Genomic DNA, 20,466 nt, shown 5'->3' with positions numbered 1-20,466 from the left:
GAAACTACCTTTCCAACTCCTCATGCAGTTGACTGTTACAGGTCTATACAGGCTCATGGTACAATGCATAAGCTTCAAATCGAGAGACTGAAACTGTAATTTCCTTTACCGTTCTGTTTTAATTTCACAATAAAGTTAATAGTAATATTATATTTGATAATATTATGTTTTATTAACTAGACCACTGGGTCATGTTTGGTGTTACAAATATCAAAACAATATGTGTGGATAACAAAATAAATCAGTCATAAACTAAACTGGAAATTATACTGGAAAGTATCATTTATTGTGTTAACACTGTAAACTTGACAGTTTTTTTTAACCCGAACCACCTCGTGGTTAAAGCACATTATTTAATTTTTTTGTGGAATATGTTATATTTGATGAAAAATTTAAATATTAAGAGTAGCCTACATACAAAATAGGAGGAAAGTAGAAGGTCAATGATAGAAATATAGAATAGAAAATATCAAGAAGATACTGTAGTGATCTCTACAATAAAACATCTAGTGGAGGACGTCCAAAGATATTAATAGGAGGATGTGTAAAACAGACAAACTAATAAGGCTTTATTCAAACATTAAAGAATACTTTAAGTTAAGGTCTTCTTTTGAATAAGAAAACAACTTTGGGTATCTATAGATAAATATTAAGACAAAGTACTTAACGTCTAATATATTGCATAGTTTATTTTGGTACTTGACAATCACCTTCCCTGAATTTGACTCAGGTGTAACTAAAGTCTGATTTAAGGGTTGTTTATGTTTCACATCATTAATCAGAATCTGCAAAGTAACTAAAATAAATGTAGTGGAGTAAAAATACCAGGTTAACCTCTGAATTGTAGTGGAGTAGAACAAAGTAGTATGCTGCTGTAACAAAAACATTTCCCAACTTGGGATCAATAAAGTATATCTTATCTTATCTTAAGATGATCGATGGCTTCTGCCATATTTGCAAAATGTGCCTCTGAACCTTGACAAGTGCATGTTTCAAGGCTTATCAATGAACAACAGGAGGGGTCACAGACATAAGACCAGCTGTTAAATAAAGCTCTTCTGACCTTACCTGTCATGTGGGTATATTAATGCCGCCCATTATGGACACAAGCGATTTTCACCCAGTTATGAATTATATGTATTAAATTTGATAACACCACTGTGTTTCATATCCCCTAAAACTCCGCGGATGTACACAGTTTAATACTGGCAACATCTAATTATGGGAAATACGAAAACGTCTTTTAAAACTACAATTCCCAGTAGAGACGTGCCATAGAACATGTTGCGAAACACAATAGCCAGCATATGTAGTTCGGGGGGGGCGGCTGGGCTGGATAGTTTTGGATAGTGTGCCATTCCATTTCAAAGAGCTCGGCGTAACCTTGGCGCACTGCCACTCCAACATCTAATCACAGAGCTTGAGGATTAATCACAGGGTTTGTCAAGCAAAGCGGATGTTGTAGTCCCAAACGATAGCTGAGGATTATGGGTAGTGTAGTGTCTTCGGCCATCCTAAACTCCGAAAAAACTAATTGTTTCTCCGAATAGAATGTTAAAAACAGAAAAGCATTGTACACAATTTAAACCAATCAATTAATGTAATTAATGTAATAATGTAATTAACAAGGATAAACTGATGTTTTTTAGTGGATGAGTAATGCAGATATCACTGTGTAATAATTTGACAGTGAGGGGAATACTTCCGGTTTTATTATGAAAACTTCGAGACAGGAAATACTGTTTTCACCCCGTGAGGGTTGACGCCAACTTTACATGGACGCTGCGGAAAGACCTAGTACACACGTTCTCCTGGCGAGACCTCAAATAATCTTCGTAATATCTATCAAACTGTAGATCCTACACATCCACTGGATGTAGATTTTAAAAGTACAATATACACTTCTTGCTAGAAATCTAATCAAAAAGCATTTTAATGGCCAAACTATTCCACAATTTAGGATTTTCCAGAGAGGGTTATTTGTGAATAAACGACCCTCCGGAGTGTTTGCAATCAACGGGAGCATGTTGTTTCTTACACGACCACTAGAGGTGCTACACTTTAAAACGTGACTATGGGTCGTAATAAGCGGCTGAAAAATCGACCTATTCGTTTTTTGTAGGAGGACAGGTGAAGATGATAAAGTTTGTTTTATTCCTCTTTTCCTGCACAGCTGTGGGTCATTGGGTTGTTGAATGCAGCAGTGCAGTGTGTCTTTGCATTGGTTGTGTTGCCTAATGACAGTCTATTCATGTTAACTAAGCGAGCTGTATTGAGACCAAAGAGACAGTTTACAATGTCACAGTGAAACTATATGTGTAAACAAATCTGTTTGCATCAACCAAGGATGTTACTGGATGGATTTGCAGGAATAACACAGCAAATCTGGCCTTTATTATTTGGTCCTTTTAAAGTTGTGCTGTCATATATTTAGATGGCATTTGCATACAGACAATCTTCCATTGGATTTCCCTGATGCTGGGATTTGTGAAAAAACAAGATGCAAAGCCTCTTCAAACACAAACATACACCGGTTGTGTTGCTTGTAAGGACATTGTGAGTTCCCGCAATGTCACTGTGTAAACAGACATGTCTTCACAAAAGGACATACTTGTGTGGTCTCTTAATGTCTAAAAATGTTTTCCCTAGAATCCAAACAGTACCGTGAAATTAACCAGATCCTTATTAGAACCTCTTTAAACCGAGTCTTGAACTTTGGTTTTACAGATGTAGCACCTCATTTCAGACTCCAGTTTACAGCTTCCTGCCTACGACCTGCCTAAGACCAGTATCGAGGAATGTTAAGCCCTCGCACTATTTTCCAAGAGGGCGTTGCCAGATTTTCAATTTCAGGTTTTAACCAGGAGATGGCGCTTCATTCACAAATACAGAAAGACAAGTTTCATGGACTTTCAGTTGTGTTTTGAAGAGCATTTGAACACATCAATATTTTAGACCAACTAAAGTATATTTAATCTTGTATTTCAATAATATATGGCCTATACAAAAACCTCTGGCGGTTCTAGTGTTAAGGTAATTAGGTACAGTAGAAGCCCTTTTTTTATCAGTAACGAATTTAGCAGTTGAACATAAAAGTCAACTAACTGAGGGTCACTTGCAATGACAGTGTTGTGTCTAACTGTAAGCTTGTCACTCAGAGTAACCTACAGTTAATGTAGCTGCTGGAGAAGAAAGATCAGGGGGGGAGGGGGGGAGAGAGCTGTGTAAATACACAGCTGAGAGCTGCCGTTTCATTCAGACTGTTTAAAAAACGACTATTTTTCTTAGCGGATGCATGTCAATTTAAATCAATACATACAACTATGTTTTAAATCAATAAAAACATTTTCTAAATCCATAAAAGCATTTCAATTAATATTGGGAGTCATGTCGTTACTTTGTTGAGAATGTGGCCATGTAATAAGCGGGATAATTTGCAGCGACTTGTAATAAAACCCTTCATGCTGATCAAGATCCCTCCGCTACACGTCGGGATCCTGATCTGCCGACGAGGCTCCATTAAAATATAAATATTTTTAGTGAATTACTGAGTTTAGGCACGTTAATAACGTTTTAATTAAGTTGAATACAGTATATTCATATGTGTCAGTGATTTCATGTCAATTCGGCGAACATAAACATAAATGATCGTGGTGAAGATGATGATTAAATTAGGATTAAAAATCGAGAGCCGGGCTGCATTTCCTCCCGTTCGTCTTTTTCGACTAAACAACATTATTTTGTTAAATAACAACATGGTGATGTTTTGTAAATGATTACATGTCTCTTATTCGTGACATATGGATCTTAACAAAGTTCCGCTGTACATCCAGCGTACTGTATCTGACTTTATTTCACATGAGCTCCAGTGTGGAACCCCACTGCACCCCCTGGTGGATCAATGATCCATTGCAGCTGGCTTCATTATAAATTACATTTATTTATCACGGGGGCGGTCTCAAGTCAAGCTGGAGGTTTTCCCTTGAGCGAGGGCAGATTTGATATTTGATATACTTTATTAATCCCCGTGGGGAAATTGTTTCTCTGCATTTTACCCATCCTAGTGTTAGGAGCAGTGTACTGCCATTTTGAACGGCGCCCGGGGAGCAGTGTAGGGAACGGTGTCTTGCTCAGGGACACCTCGGTAGCACTTAGTCTTGCCGGGACTTGAACTGGTGACCTTCCAGTTGCCAAGCCAAGTCCCTATCGACTTCGCCACCACCGCCCTGATCACGTACCAATCACGGCCCTCGCGTTTCAAACTGTCTGAAATGAAGCGCTACATCTGTAGGTAGGGATGCTCCAATTGATCGGCCGCCGATCGATATCGGCCGATATTCACTCTCTGTCGATCAATCGGTGCTCTCCATAGATGCCGATCGGGAGAGCCGATCACATGACGTAAAATACATGACACTTTTCTCTGTGCGCGGCAAAACAAGCTCGCCAAAATGGCTTCACCAGTCTGGCATTATTTTAAGGTGTCCGAAAAAGACAATAAAATAGCGGTACGCAACGTGTTTGAAGCAGAAATCCTGCAACTCCGCCCGCTGTGACGGACCGGTGAGTGGAGCAACACACACACTAAGAGTTAGACCTAACACACTTAGCTATTTTATCTACCTCTGGAACTAGCTAAACTAGTTATAAATATGTTTATTCTTCACTGTCGGGTCACTCATTACTGGATCAGTGAGCTGCATGAGACGGATAGGCACCAGCTGTCAGGAGAGGGATAGAGGGAGAGAGAGGGAGAGAGGAAAAGAGAGCGCTTCCGCTAATTTCTCCCGTGTTATTATCCAAAATTAATGTAAACTTGAATAATGTAATTCATTTGAATTTAATAATTATGTTGGTTGTTGTTTGTGGAAGCGCCAGTAAAACTGAGTTTTAAACATCACTTTAAATGGAAGATCCCCATAGCCTCCACCCACTCGATCGGATCGGCGATCGGTATCGGCCGATACTGATTCCGGCGATTGGCCCCAAAATTGGCGATTGGAGTATCCCTAGTTTTAGGGATCCTGCTTGTTGTCCCCAGATGGGAGGTTAGTCCCCATTATGTGACAAATACAAGTAAACAAGAGAATCCACAAATGATACTCTACTCTATACAACTAGACATAGAGACACATACAACCAGTCACAAGATTTCAAAGAACATTTGCAGCCAGGCACATGAAGAGGTGCATCAACACTTTCAATAACCCCTAATCATTTTGGCCCGTCGATACATTAACACAAGGACCAGAGACACAGAGAAGAGAGTTATTTCAATAGCACATTTGCAGCACTAGGCCCTTTGGATCTTTTTGTAGAACCAACATATTAATATATAACATTCGACCTTGTTGTTTATCTGAATGTTAAAAAGTTACTGCACTCCACTTTAAAATTGAATTTTCAGGGTCAGTAAAGATTGGCAATTGCATTTCCAAAATCCTTCCAAAAGAAAGAATAAAAAACACAGCCGGTCCTGAATTGTAATAATCACTGAAGGACTGGAAGCCATTTTATGGACAGCGAAGCGTCAATGGGCGTGCATTCATCCATGCACCTCCGCCAGCATTGGATTCATTACTGCTTTAAGTTATTTCTGCATCTATTTTCACTCTGCCAGTCCGTTCTGAGTGCAAAATAGCTGTGAATTGTAGTAAACAACTCGAGTACAAAATTGGCCTGCGAGAAAAATAGCTTATACATTCTAACTAGCAGCAGAAATGAGAAACTTCTGAAACATGTCAAATAATGGTGTCAACTGAACCGGAACAAATAAAGTTTGAAAATAATTGGGTTTTGTTCAATGCGGGTGTTACAGCCGCTGTTACCCTGTGCCCTTAACTCTGTTTGTGTGTGGGTATGTAAATGAGCTGTGCAGTTCCTCTGCTGTCATTGGCCGTGATTGGACGGACGTCACCCAATCCCCGCCCGCGTCTGCCACGTCATCCGGGGGAGGAGTATAAAGGCCGGGCACGGACACCATTCGGGAGGCTCTGTGTTATGGGACAGACACCTCAAGCCCCACGCTATACAGCCGCCATATTCTGTGATTCTGTAGACTGCCTAGCAGGCCATATTCTGTGATTCTTTAGACTGCCTAGCAGTGTGTTAAGTGTTCTGTGTTTAGTATAGTTTAGGGGGTGGGTATTGCTTAGATCCAGGTTGCTTAGCTCCTGTTGAACAGCGTGTAGGATTATTGATATTGTGAAACTGCTTGGACCCAGGTGGCTAGCACCTGTTGACCAGCAACAGCTGTGTTTTCATACAGTCTCTTTTTGTTTATTAGTTTGTTCCACTTTAAGAAGTGAGGTACTTTTCTTTTCCTTTTGTATACCCTGGTGCTACTCTCTTTTGGAGTTCTCCTATTGTTAACCAGTAACAGTTTGGCCCTTTGTTGGTGTCAAACTGTTTGGGTGCATTCTTGTGTTTATCATTTTTTGGTTACAAATAAACCACCGGTAACAATTACCAATTCCAAACTGGTCGTGTCGTTTCCCTTTTGTACCCCTAGCCAAGAGGGAACGTAACAGCGGGTGACAAGCGTCAGCCAGGGTAATGCTGAACTGTATTTTTAATTTGTAAATGTTTTTAATATCAATTAGCACCTAATATGGACGTGGGGAGAAATTGACAGTTCAAAATCTCAAGGTTGCTATGGCTGAGTTTAAGATTTATTCTTAAGGCAGGACCATAATTTTTTTTAATTAGAATACTAAATACGTACATACAGTACATACATAATGGTGTATTATACAGATTGAATTAGCTCATTCATATACATTTTCGAATTCTGCATAAATTGCAGATGTATCATTACTTTGTTGTTAGAGAAGATAAGCTGATTAATGTAATATACAGTATGTCTTGAGTAATGTCTAATTTCTGCTAATTATGTGTTTGATCAATGTAACCATTATCATGCTTTTCCATCAATCTTATAGTCTTATTGCCACCCTACTTGGTCTACATGATTTTTTGATGTACAAAAAATAAAGGTTAATTTATTAATATTGTCTCAATCAAAGCTGTTGATACTACAGCCATGCTAACCCAACGCGACAGACGGTAAACAGAATGAAGCTTTTTAACAAAAACTATCTGTGTTTTTTTGTACAACAGTCTTCATGCAGGTTTGAAACAGAACAGGCCAGGGAAAGCCTGATCCTTTGAGTAGTACCTGCTGAATTATTGTAATCACTTTAAAGTCTGCTCTTCCTGCATATATTGTTACTTTTCTGTTTTGTGAGGTTCTTAATGCACCTTGAAACTGAACAATAATGGGATTCAGCTCTGTGTTGTTTAGGATCTCAGGGACTGAGTCTTTTCCTATTTTCTCATTGATCCAGTGTATACTTTACTGGGCACGCTTCAACTCTAAGAACAAACAAATACAAATATTTCTGTTTTGTTGTATCACATAACGCCTTAGTACAGAATGAGATGCTCAAAATGTATGACTAAAGTCTTTGTTGGCAGCAAAACAACAAAAGACTTCAATATGATTGAAGCATGCATACAATACAATGTGATGTAGAAAAATGGCAGAAAATAGTGAAAGCATCATAGATTGAGATTGTTTAGCAAGCTACTTATGCAAAGGATAAAACTAAAGGAAATGTATCTGACGTATATGTATATTATATGTATATTGTATATTATTATTTTTTAAATATTGAAGTTAGATGCATCAATCTGGTGCACTTTGAGAGCAAAATGAAAATTATTGTAAATACCATCTTTTTTCAAGTTTTGCACAGATATACTGATCTAATCTTATTCATTGAGTTATACAAGAAGATTAAACTGTTATTTGTTGAGTTATTAAGGAAGATTAAATATGATTACGGCATGTTTGAAGATGAAGTCAATACGCATATAGTGCTGTTGTCCTTTTCAATGGATAATGCATGGAGCATGTAGCCCAAACATCACTAATCCTGCATGCATAAGAATATTTATATACAGTATGTCTTTCAAAGTGTTTGCCTTGGTAATGATGCCTATAAAAGGATCAAATATCATCATAAAACAAAATAAATGCACGAAAAAAGACACAAATTATTGATTTTGGGCTGCTGGAAGTTTGAGTTGCAGGGTTGTGTCTTTAAATCAGAAATGGATTAATTGCCAAACTGGCTTGGCATTTTAAAGACGTCTTAATATGTTCTTAGCTATACCAAATGTCCTCTCTGCGAATGTTCAGACCCTGAGACTCTAGATAAACAAAGTTCCACATATATACAGCCAGCTCTTGTTCAGCTGCCCTCAGGTTGCTGTGCTTGGCAAATATACTCTATGATTTAGTTCAGGAGAGGTTAATTCAGCAAATATTCCTCTGGGAAATGGGGATGGTCAGACAATTAAAGTTGGAAAGAAAACACTGGGCCGTCAGGGTCAAGTGCTGATCTCTGACGGAACTGTATCGACAATGTTTGTCCTTTGCTTGGCCCTTACCCCTCAGGTCTAAGCTCTCACAAAACAGTCACTTCAAGAGACCTTCAAGTCCTTGCCTGGAAATGGCTAAAGGAAAATGACAACATGGAGTAATATTTATTTTCAAAATACAGTGTACCATATTTTTGAATTATATATTTATGAAGGGAGTTTGCAATATACATAATTATGCTGGTAACTTCTGCCAATTATTAACTTTTAGTGATGCCGATAAGTGTTTGTTATAAATTTATTTTTTTATCGAGACACTTATACTAATGGACTTCCTTGGACCTCTGGTAGCTGTCGAATGTTGTTTTGAAACACTGATTTCTCGCTGATTTCAAGACCCGTTTTATGGCTGACACTGATAACAGGTTGGTTGGAGAACACCCTAACTTTGAAGTTGCGAGCCTGGAAAACCAAGAGCCCAAAGACCATAAGAAGCTCTGTAGAGCTGAGAGGAACTGCAGAGTTTGGCAATCATTTTCCAATAATTTGGTACAATAAGCAAACCCTTTCAACTTTACACATTCATACAGTAAATTGTTGATATAATATGATACAATATTATTGTAGCTTTACATGTATTTTGTGCTTGTTATGGAACCGAGAGATGCACCACACAACAAGTTATTTCCAAAAAAGGTTTAAAATGACTGTAAAATAATAAAATATTGTAAGATCCTTAGGGGAAGGGATTCCTGTTTGGAACATGACATGGCAATTCTGATTATTTCCTCCCCGACTCAACTGGACATCAGATACAAAAGAGCAGCACAGGAATCGTCTTTGGGGACCAGCAGTGCAAAGGAATCTCTTATCTGTCGGTTTTTCTGCCAACTGTAGCCAGTTTTTTTTCTTCTATATTTTCTAACCCATGAAGTATGAGACAGTAACCTGTCTCCTCTGTCAGTATCTCAGCTTTTGTTCATTGAAAATGCAATACAGTAATGTTGAACTGGAACAGAAAACGGCAGAAAATGGCACTACGATTCCCACAGAGGAAGAAGTGCGAGTTGTAGCTTGTGTCAGAGACTATTGCCAGTGCTTGAATTGGAATAAAAAAGGTGCCAGTACTCTAAATCAGCAACTGTTTCATGTCAATTTATTTATACAGCCCAAAAACAAGTATTTGGCTCAAAGTCATAGTATATCCTATAATGCTGGTGGGTTTGTCTCTTTACTGTATATTTTAGAAAGGCTCACTGTACTTAAACAAATGACTCAGGGTGCATCTGAGATTAGAGGGGGTGCAGTGGTAAAGTACTATTTTTATAAGTGGGGAGTGGACCTGACACCCTCTAGGGGGGTCCGGGGGCATGCTCCCCCGGGAAGATTTGTTTTTAAATATTGAAGTTAGAAGCATCAATCTGGTGCACTTTGAGAGCAAAATGAAGAGATATATGGATACCTCTCAACATCCATATGAAACAGAACTGTAAACAGATTTACTTTTTCTTTATGGATATAAAAGAAAGTAAAGCCTGACTCCTACTGGCGGCTGATTAAATGACTCCTCGTCCCTGAGTACACTCACCATCTTTCAGCAGGAAAGGAGAGAGGGAATCCTTGTCCGGCAACAACCGCTGTATTTTCGCACTATTATTAAGCCACGCTAACATTTTCGAAATGCTAACGTTATGTGATGTCTTTTCTGCTCTAGTCTATCGCTGCGGCGCGTCATGACTCATGAGATGCGTCATGAGATGCCGCCTTCCGCTGGCGGCTGAGTACCGGCATTTTACTCAGTAAGAAGTGCCGGTACCACATGGGTAAAAATCTGAAGTGCCGGTACTGCGTACCGGTGAGTACCGGCCCAATTAAAGCACTGACTAATGAAGCTTAGCGCAAGTTCAGACAGGAAGACCTATCACTCCGTATTGCACGTCATGGCAATACTCGCTCCCTGCATCTAAATGACAGGGAGCGCCACTCCTCAGCTAACCTATCACTCCCCTCCATTTACAAGCCTAATCATCGCACCTGTTAATCCCTCTATATATGCTCTCCCCTTTCCTATCAGCTGTCTTCCAGGTGTCAACGCGCAACCCTCCTCCACCCCTTCGCCTCCTGCTTTCAACTCAGGGCCAAGCTTAACCTTCTCCCTTCCAACCGGAGCTAACCACTTATCACCACCACCAGTGTCTAGACCCAGGGGGGTTCATCGGAAATGGTTCTTCCCTTCCCGATTGATATCCTACAAAACCTGGGCCTAATCGCCAAAACACCATTTCATTCACTTGTTATAAACTGTCATCATTATGTTTCATTTATATAATGTGACCGATAATAAATATGTATTCCATACATCACGTCTCTCCTGATTGAATTGCAATATTCTGCTTTTTTGTAAGGTTAAGTAATTTCAAAAGGCTGGATTTGTAAAAAACGTAAAAACAGAGAAAAAGAAATAGAAGACCAAAAAACCGACACCGAAGATCTAAAAACATGAATAAAATAGTTGACACACTCCAAAAATAAATGCCCCTTGTTCAGCAATCAAATGGTAACAGGCAGTGCTTTCATTTGTCATGAGTTCTGCCTTTTTCAGGTTTTATACTTAGTTTTGTGAGTAACTTTAATATTTCAACCGAGCTGAATTTTGCTCTGAGTCGTGTTATCTTCTGCAAAACAAGATCGGGGTCAATTTTAGATCATTGCATGCACAATGTATAAGATTCTGCAAACCCCCCTTATTCAGTCCAAGGTTTTTGAGACGCAAATTGCCAAAAGTAATTCAGAATTTCAAACAGCATCCAGAAAGAGAAACAGTATGCAACAATGACAAGTTAATGTGTGCTATCATAAATGTCGACAACTGAAAACTGGGATTAATATGCCAGTTCAAATCAGAGGGGAAAAAAAGTGTAAAGGCATATTTGTCATCAAATGTGTTGAGTAAAAGTCTCCAATGTCTAGTTCCTTTTTGATTGTTTGCAAACATTGCACAAGAAGCAGCAGCTGATGAAATAAAGTAATATGGGTTTAAAGCAACATTTGGAGGTTTTAGGACCGAGTGTTCCTTTTTAAGTTGTTTTACCAGTGTCATAGAGCCTTGCATCCATAACATATTGCTCTTTGTATTCAATAACCATAAGCACACATCTATATATCTAATATAGCATCCACTCCTGCTTAAAGTAACTTCTGAAATGAATTAAGTTTACTTATTCCTTAAATCCTATTTAATGCACTCTTATATGAATCCTTTGTTCATCATACTCTAATAGAACCAATCTTAAAAGGGCCCTATTATGCTTTTGAGGGGTTTTCCATTTCCTGTAGTGTGTTATAAAGTATTTTGTGAATGTAAACTGTCTGCAAAGGTTAAAAGGTTCACGGCAGAGGGAGTGTCTCTCCCACACACTCTCCCATGCCTATAACGCCCTGAATGTACTCCTTTTTTTACTTCCGTAAACATGACGACATTACTATGTAACACTTGCGCTTCTGTTGGCTAGCGCTATAACACATAATCTGTGATGGGCGTGACATCTCTAAAGCCTCTGTCACACTGTCCCAAAATTGACACCAGATGGACACACGATAAAGGAAATGTTCAAATTCGGCTCTGATCGTAACAACATCGGGCCAATCGTGAGGGCATCTTAAGCCATCGTATGACCGCCGGTGGAGTTTCTCAGGCTCCGGCAGCAACTTCGTGAGCGGTGGCAAAATCTATGGCATGCCAAAAAAATTGCCGAAGGACCTTGCGAAGGTTCATTTTCGTGTTGAATTTGTGTGTCCATTTTGCCCTTCGTAAGGGCATCTTGTCAAATCGTGTCATCTTCGTCTTTACTTCGTGTGATCATTGGTGCCATCGGGCAGTTTTCGCCTCAAGAAGACAATACGAAGGAAACAAGAAGCAGCCCGATTGTCTTAGGAAGGCAACACGACTACGTAAAGCCCTCGCAATGCTGTTGTGTAGCCATCGTATTATATTACGATGACATCGAGATTGCATTTATTGCACAACAAAATCATGTAAACATATTATGTAGATAACCCAATTTGTTTTCTGTGAAACTGAAAAGGATATTACATTGTGTTTGTCACTTTCGTTGCAGTTGTATGTCTTAAATGTAATTTAGGTTAACTTCCTGATGCTTTTATTTTTGAAGGCGAGTTTACGCTGTTGACAGGAAGTTGTTGCTATGGAAACAACATGACGGAGATAAGTAATATCTTCTAATCTACATATAAAGACGGAGAAAGTAAAGAATAAAGTGTATGTTTAAATGTTAGCACCCCCCGAAGAGGCACAAGCTCTTACGTTGAGTCTGGATACATTCTAAATCATCAGTAAAGTCTACGACCATATTATCGTGTGTGGTTCGGGTGCCATCGTGTGGCCTTCTGTAGGCTGTTGCTTGGCTGTTGACCAACTTCGTGGCCATCTTCGTGCGAAATTCACAATTCCATATTCGTGTGTCCGTCTGGTGTCAATTTCAGGACAGTGTGACAGGGGCTTAAGTGGTTGACCAATCACAACAGAGCCAGCTAACTAACCAATCAGAGCAGACTGTGCTTTGGTTTCAGACAACTATGACAGGAAGGTGAATAACTACACACACTGAAATCCAAGGACTCATACTGATTTCGAAGGTCAATTTTCTTGTTTTTTTACTTTGTAGTTATCATCCTGTAAATGAGGGGGGAGGTGAGTTTGCACTCACCAGAAAACATATTGAATCGTAAAAGGTCAGGAGAAAATGGAACACATCGGGACGGAACAAGAAGGTTTCATATCTTTCTCAGGTCGAGGGGAGGCTTGAGGAATTGAAAGTGCCCTCCGAGGAAAGACCTTAGATCTGGTGCTATTACTGTACAACTGCTACACATGGCCCCTGATGGAGAGGGTATTGGAGTGTGAGTTAGCGCTGGCTAACAAGGCTGACAAACTGTGACGAAAGAGTAGAGGGAGAGAATGAAGGGAGGGGGGTTAGAGGAGCTCTAATGAAATATGGGAGAGGAAAGAAAGGGGGAGACAGTGAGACAGCTGAAAGGTGAAACTGAGCAGTGATGAATAGCATGTTTGATGGACTGTGAAATTGCAGTTAGCCAGTCTAGCCGTTGCTTTATGATAATTAGTGCTAACTTGCACAGCTGTGTACGAACCTCTTCCCAGCCCCTTCCATTGGTGTAGGAGATGACATCGAGCAGCGGATTGGACAGGTAGCCGTCACTGTTGAAGGAATAATCCCGCCCACCGATGGATATGTTGTTGAAGTACCTGTGAGAGGACACAGAAAAACAGAGAGGTGAAATTAGAGATGAGATTTTATGAACCTACAAGATCCATGTAAGGGGAAAATAAGTTTGGTTAACAATGAACCATGTCCCATAAAAGTAGTCCTACTGTATGTCACCTGTGGAATATTAGTGAATAACCGATGCTAAGTGGATTAAAGACAACTTTTACTACTGCTTAAATATTCCTGTTTTCTTTTGCCATTTTTCATAGATGGAGCTAAATGTCGTGCACGTTTTGTAGGAAGATGATGCTCCGTTCGTCAATTCAGTCCACTAAACTCTGATTGTGACTGTTAGGCATCATTGGGTCCAACACCAGACATATTTTAATCGTTAAACAATTTGGGCCAACAATTTAGAGGTCATCCTGTATGTATAGTTGTTAGAGTAATATGCTCACAGTTTCAGTGAAATAGAGTTGAACATATCCCTGGCAACTTAGCCTTGGTTTAAAATCTCGCTCTAAGGATGTACGCAATTGTCAGTTTTGAAAAAAGCATCTTTCAAACTGTTGTTACTTAAAATACTTTTTGAAAAGTACAGCAGAGAAAAAACATAAAGTAATGTGTCCCCGTATAACATTTTAAGAGAAGAGAAAATAAAGTCAAGTAATCAAAGCAATGGAGTGAAAGGCGAGACCTTCACTGCGGGGGAACAAACATCAGGGATTGTTCGCTAAAGACAAAACACATTTCTGTTGAGATGAGAGGAAATCACATTTGTGAGGTGTAAAGACCGTGGGGGACGCAAATAGTCGAGAAGAGGTTAAACAGGGAGGGAGAGATGACATGAAGTGCAGAATTTGCCAAAATGTTTCCCCCGTCTTCTGCTGCTTTCTCGTGTCACACACACAGCAGGAGTTTTGCAGTGTGAAAAGCAGAAAGAGTATAAACATTGGAGGACAAATACTTGAGAATACCAGGAAAAAACAAAAAGCAAAGAGTCTTGGTGTGAAATGGGGATAGTGTGAGAGAGAAAGAGAGAGCTTTACCTTTGATGTTTTTAATAAAATATCTACCTTAAAAGCATCTTGGAAAAAAAGCACATCAAAGCTTTCTAATGAAACCACTCCACAAACACACCGGCAGCCTCATTGAAAGAAAGCCTCAGCATCTTAGATCATTCTTAATCAACTGCAATCAGACTTCAAAACAGACAAAGCCTATGGAAATTGTGCAAAACAGCCAGTGTGTGGCATGCCAAAAAATTGCCAAAGGACCTTGCGAATCAAATCAAAATCAAATCAAGTTTTATTTGTAGAGCACATTTAAAAACGATTTTGGTCGAGCCAAAGTGCTGTACATGTAATTTAAACACATACAAACACATTACATCACAATAAATCACAACAGATAAAAACAACACATGGAACAGTCAGGAGTCGTAACCCCACTCTAACTAGAAGGCCAGAGAGAAGTAGTGTGTCTTCAGTGTGGATTTAAAAGCCCCTAGGGTCTGGGCCGACCTCACATGGAGGGGCAGAGTGTTCCAGAGCCTGGGGCCAGCTGCTGCGAAGGCTCGGTGCCCTCGGGTTTTGAGCCTGGTCTTAGGCACTACCAGCAGCAGCTGGTCAGCAGATCTTAAGGCTCTGCCTGGGGTGTAGCGCTGGAGGAGTTCAGCTATATAGGCCGGAGCCAACCCATTTAGTGCTTTAAATACAAATAAAAGGATTTTTAAATCAATTCTGAACCGGACTGGAGGCCAGAATTGGGGTGATGTGGTCACGCTTTTTGTGGCCAGTCAGGAGACGTGCAGCTGCGTTTTGGACTAGCTGCAGGCGTTTAATTGATGCCTGGTCCATACCCACATACAGAGCGTTACAATAGTCCAGTCTTGAGGTCACAAAGGTGTTAATAACCCTTTCCAGGTCTTTAAAAGATAAATACGACTTGGTTTTGGCCAATAGTCTTATTTTAAAAAAGCAGGATTTTACTACGGTGCTGACCTGCTTGTCAAATTTAAAAGTGCTATTAAAGGTCACTCCAAGGTTCAAGACAGAGGGGAGGATGTTTTTACTTAGGGAGCCCAGAATATCAACCGGAGAGGCTAGAGGTTGGGGTCCAAAAAAGATGACCTCGGTCTTGCTCTCATTGAGGTTGAGGAAGTTTTTGCTCAGCCAGGATTTTAACTCTGTTAAGCAGTCCATCAACTGCTGTAGTGAGTTGACATTTGCTTTGAGAGGCAGATAGATCTGTACATCGTCCGCGTAGCAGTGGAAGGGGATATTGTGTTTCGTGAGGATTGAACCTAGGGGCAGTATGTACAGTAAAAAGAGGATGGGGCCCAGAATTGAGCCTTGGGGGACCTGCGAAGGTTCATTATCGTGTTGAATTTGTGTGTCCATGTTGCCCTTTGTAAGGCACTCGTGAGGGCCTCTTGTCAAATCGTGTCATCTTTGTCTTTACTTCGTGTGATCATCGGTGCCATCGGGCATTTTTCGCCTCAAGAAGACAATACGAAGGAAACAAGAAGCAGCCCGATTGTCTTAGGAAGGCAACACGACTACGTGAAGCCCTCGCAATGCCGTCATGTAGCCATCGTATTATAGTGCGATGACATCGAGATTGCATTTATTGCACAACAAAATCATGTAAACATATGATGTAAATAACCCAATTCGTGTTCTGTGAAACTGAAAAGGATATTACATTGTTTTTGTTACTTTCGTTGCAGTTGTATGTCTTAAATGTAATTTAGGTTAACTTCCTGTTTTATTTAGATGCTTTTATTTTGAAGGCGAGTTTAATACACAGCTGCAGCAAAACAGCATTCACCCACATCAGAAAACATCATTATGTCATTCTAGACTTTGAGAAGAGCTGTTTCAGTGGAATGCTTCTGACAGGAACCAGATTGGAAACATTCGAAACGTCGTTTTCAGTGAAGACAGCAGTGATCAGTTTGACAACATGTTTTTCTAATTTGTTTTTAGATAAAAGGCAGCTTAGATGTGGGCATATTGGTTTTCTGGAAGTAATGGTTCAAAAGTATGGTGATTTATTTTAGAAGACGTTGATCAACTGCACGTTAGCAAAATGCTAATAACTACTTTTAATAGAGACAGGCAAGTTGGGAAACTATCTTAAGGGTTTGGTGAAGGTTTTGCACATCGACCAGATCAATGAAGTCTTGCAGGAGAATAGAAACAGTCCTAAAATAAATAAAGAATATATAAATATTGTTGCAAAATTCCGGGAATTTTCAAAGATGGAAACTTTCCATGGGAATGTATATGAATAAACTGGGAATGTTCTAAATTGAAGGTTGGCTCTTCATAGGGAACTTAAATATAGTTGGGGAAAGTATATTTTAGCATAATCTTGACTAAAACAAACAGATGCCATTCAAGTACACTTGAATATCCATGCCATTCCTCAATCACATGCACATAGCACACTGTTTACTGCATGGCTATTGAGACCACACCCCCTAAAGGCACTGTGCACTCCTCCATCACATGCACAAATGATTTCTAGAAGTAATATTTAACTCAACATTCATTTTTTTGTTCTTCAATGAAACAAATGATTGTTCAATAAAATAATTAAAACTTGTTCTGTTCTACTTACAAATACATCTGTTGAAATGTCATGTTTTTTTATTGTATAACTTTGCATGGATGTTTTCTTATGACAAAACAAAATGTTTATATTTATGCTTGGATATGATACAATTTGATTACATTACCCTCAATTCCCAGTTAGTTCCCATAATTCCAATATGGAATATTTCCAAAATTCCCCAGCTTAACTTCCCATGGAAATTTACCGGAAACGTTCCCGGAAATGTACCGGAAATGTTCCGCCCCTTTGCAACCCTATATATAAATCTAAAGAAAAAGGAAATGAAAGAGGCACCTTTTCTCCAAGTTCTCCAAAAAACATTATGCGTATTTTGTTATGAAGGTGTCAGAGCAAACAGGCTAGGGCTGTGCGATTATGGCAAAAATCATAATCACGATTATTTGGGTCAATAATTGATATCACGATTATTTTGACGATTATTCATTGACCATTTATTGAACTTTAAAACAAATAATATTTTACCAATAAACAAGATCAACAAATATGTTGGAGCACACTTCCAAAACCATACTAAACATATATTATTAATATGATAAATACAAATAAATTAGACCAAAATAAATGAAATCAAACATGTTGCAGTGCACTGTCACAACCTACTGAAAACTCCTTAACATATAGCCAACATTTTGGTAAAACATATTCAACATATTCCACTAAGTTAAACGTTGAAGGCTGGCCAACCGTCATGGTCCAGAAGTAACAGGAAATAAATGTTGAACTACAATTTAAGACCAAATAAAAATGTTTAGGCCACCATGGCAAATGCTGGTAGGGCTGCTCATGTCATCTCTTAAAGATTTTTTGCAAGAAACACCAGCCTGTTTACATGGTCTGGTTTCAGAGATGAGCGCAGGCAGGTGACAATATTGCCACCTGTACTGAAGACCCTCAGCCACGCCCCGACACAGGGGTGACGCCGGCCAATCACAAAGCTTTGATGCATTCAAGTGCATTATTCTGGCACAGGAAGAGTATGTTACAGGACATTCACGATAAAACAGAATATTGTTGTTCTATTTTTAGACACATCTCGCGATCGACTGGTTGGGCACCCCTGGGCTAGACCATAGGTCCGTTGTGGTGGCAAAGTAGTCAGCTGAAGCCACATCTCTCTCAACTTCCCCACGGCATTTGTCACATAATACCGAATGAAATAATACCGAGACGACATCGCGTAACGCTTGTCCAACGTGTTGACAAGTTGCTTAAAGCCCTGGTTGCTAACAGTGCTAACTGGACACATATCTTTAGCGATGTGAAATGTAATGGCACCTGTAATATCTCTGTGTCTCTGCGAGCTCGTCGCGTAGGCCGTTGCTCTGTACAATGCGTCCTGAATCGATGACTGTGATGATGTTGTGAATGAAGTCGAGCGGCATCTGCTTTTTGGTCTGCTTTTTATTGTATTATTGCCCAGTCGTATTGCACTTTGTGGTTGTATTTCAGATGATTAAAGAGATTGGTTGTGTTAGTGTGTGGTGCCAACACAACCTGGTAACAAATCCTGCACTGTAGGCCTACTTTCTTTTGCTCCACGTCGGACTCCTGAAAGCCAAAGTACTTCCAAATAGTGGAAATAGTTGTACCCTTCTTTTTAACGAGTTGCTGCTCTTGTTCTGACATCTGCGCTTGCGCTGAACACTCACAACACATATCACTCCTACGTGGCCGAGTGGGCTTTTAGGGAGGGGTGAAGCGCACCCAGCAAAATAATCGTATTTTGTCAATTATGCTGTTTTCATAATCGTCGCAAGCCATAATCGTAATCGCGATTAAAATACGATTAATTGCACAGCCCTAAAACAGGCTGCCAGATTTTCTGGATCCAAGGAGCAGTCGGGAGTTTGGGGTTTGATGCCTTGCTCATGGATTCCTCAGAAGTTCCCAGGAGGTGAACTGGCACCTCTCCAGCTACCAGTCCTCGTCCTCACTGCTTTTTCTTATTGGTTGAAATAGTGACCCCTTTGTTCCCAAGCTGAGTCCCTACAGACTGAGCTACTGCAGCCCCAAGAGGCATTATGATGAGAGTTAGGGTTAGCCTACTATGCTACCCATTGCATCTGTAATTCTATCCACAAAGGAAGAGAGAAAGTAACAGTTTTCCTTATTTGGAAGGACAGGCACATTGGGAGGTGGAGGTTTCACCATATTGTTTTAAATAAATGTAAGGTTGTTTTTAGTTGATGGCTTCTTTAACCATGTTGTTAAGAGGTCTTTGTAATAGTAAAAATGAACCTGGAGCTCGGTAAATTTTCCACAAGCGATCTGCCTTCTGACATTTACCTCAGAAACAACACATAGTGTTATCTAACAAGAGGAATGCATCGTTGAATGATAAAGAATTCTGAATTTACCAGGTGCCCCTTTATCTAAAAGAAGCTCAATGTGTTTTAAATGTGTGGATAAGTAGAGAACACAGCGCTTGGCTCAAAAAAAGCAGAACACCTCTCAGCTGAGAAACAATTTCATTCACGGAGGAAGTTAAATGTTTTCTCGACAGAGAATCTAAATTAAAACACAGGTTCAAAAAAAAGCATTCATGGTTAGTTACATGCAGCTCCACAAAGTAAATACAATCAATATTTTAACCAAGCGTAAATAAATAGGTCTAAGGTTTGACCCCCTAGTGCGAATATAACCACAACAAAGGAGCTTCCTACTTTATTTAACATTATTCCAGCCCATAATCCTTAATGGTCCGCTATGGGATTTCATTTGTTGACTGTGAATTATGTATCAAATGCAGCGGGGAGTAAAAATAATGAAAAACAGAATTAGAAAGCAGCTTACAGAAGCTGGAAATCCGGATTTTATATGCATATCCCAGCTATCATATTCTGCTTTCTAATAATAATAAGGGTATGAGCTTATCCCTGCTATTGTTAAGGAAATGAGATGCCGCTCCTATAGGTGCAGCTGATGGAAAAGTCACAATCTTTACTGCACCGTGGATTCACTTTGGCTTCATTTCCCAAAGGGGTAACAGTAAGGTCAACCCTGAATCTAAAAGAAATGGCCAGTTCACTAATTGGTAGAGAGATATTGGCTTCCCTTATGGTATGCTAATGTGGTCCTGGAGTATATCCGAGACAGCTAATTCACTGCACAATATATTCAGGAAATATTCATTGAGGTAGCATTGAATAGCATCTGTCACGTGTTATTACCAACAATAATAAACAATATTATC

General features: G+C 39.6%; 1 protein-coding gene across 5 annotated transcripts in view; it reads right to left on the bottom strand.

Moving 5' to 3' along the window:
- grin2da (glutamate receptor, ionotropic, N-methyl D-aspartate 2D, a) overlaps positions 1-20,466 on the bottom strand; it is a 408,557-nt gene that overhangs the window by 100,383 nt on the left and 287,708 nt on the right. For all 5 annotated transcript variants that reach the window (XM_034199694.1, XM_034199696.1, XM_034199693.1 and 2 more), the window contains one exon: positions 13,555-13,669. In XM_034199694.1, coding sequence (XP_034055585.1) covers positions 13,555-13,669 — 115 coding nt within the window. The remainder of the gene's footprint in view (positions 1-13,554; positions 13,670-20,466) is intronic.

This window comes from Gymnodraco acuticeps, unplaced genomic scaffold, assembly GCF_902827175.1.
Source record: "Gymnodraco acuticeps unplaced genomic scaffold, fGymAcu1.1, whole genome shotgun sequence".
Taxonomy (NCBI): domain Eukaryota; kingdom Metazoa; phylum Chordata; class Actinopteri; order Perciformes; family Bathydraconidae; genus Gymnodraco; species Gymnodraco acuticeps.
Note: the sequence above shows the minus strand (reverse complement) of the source record. Positions and strands in the feature narration are given on the sequence as shown.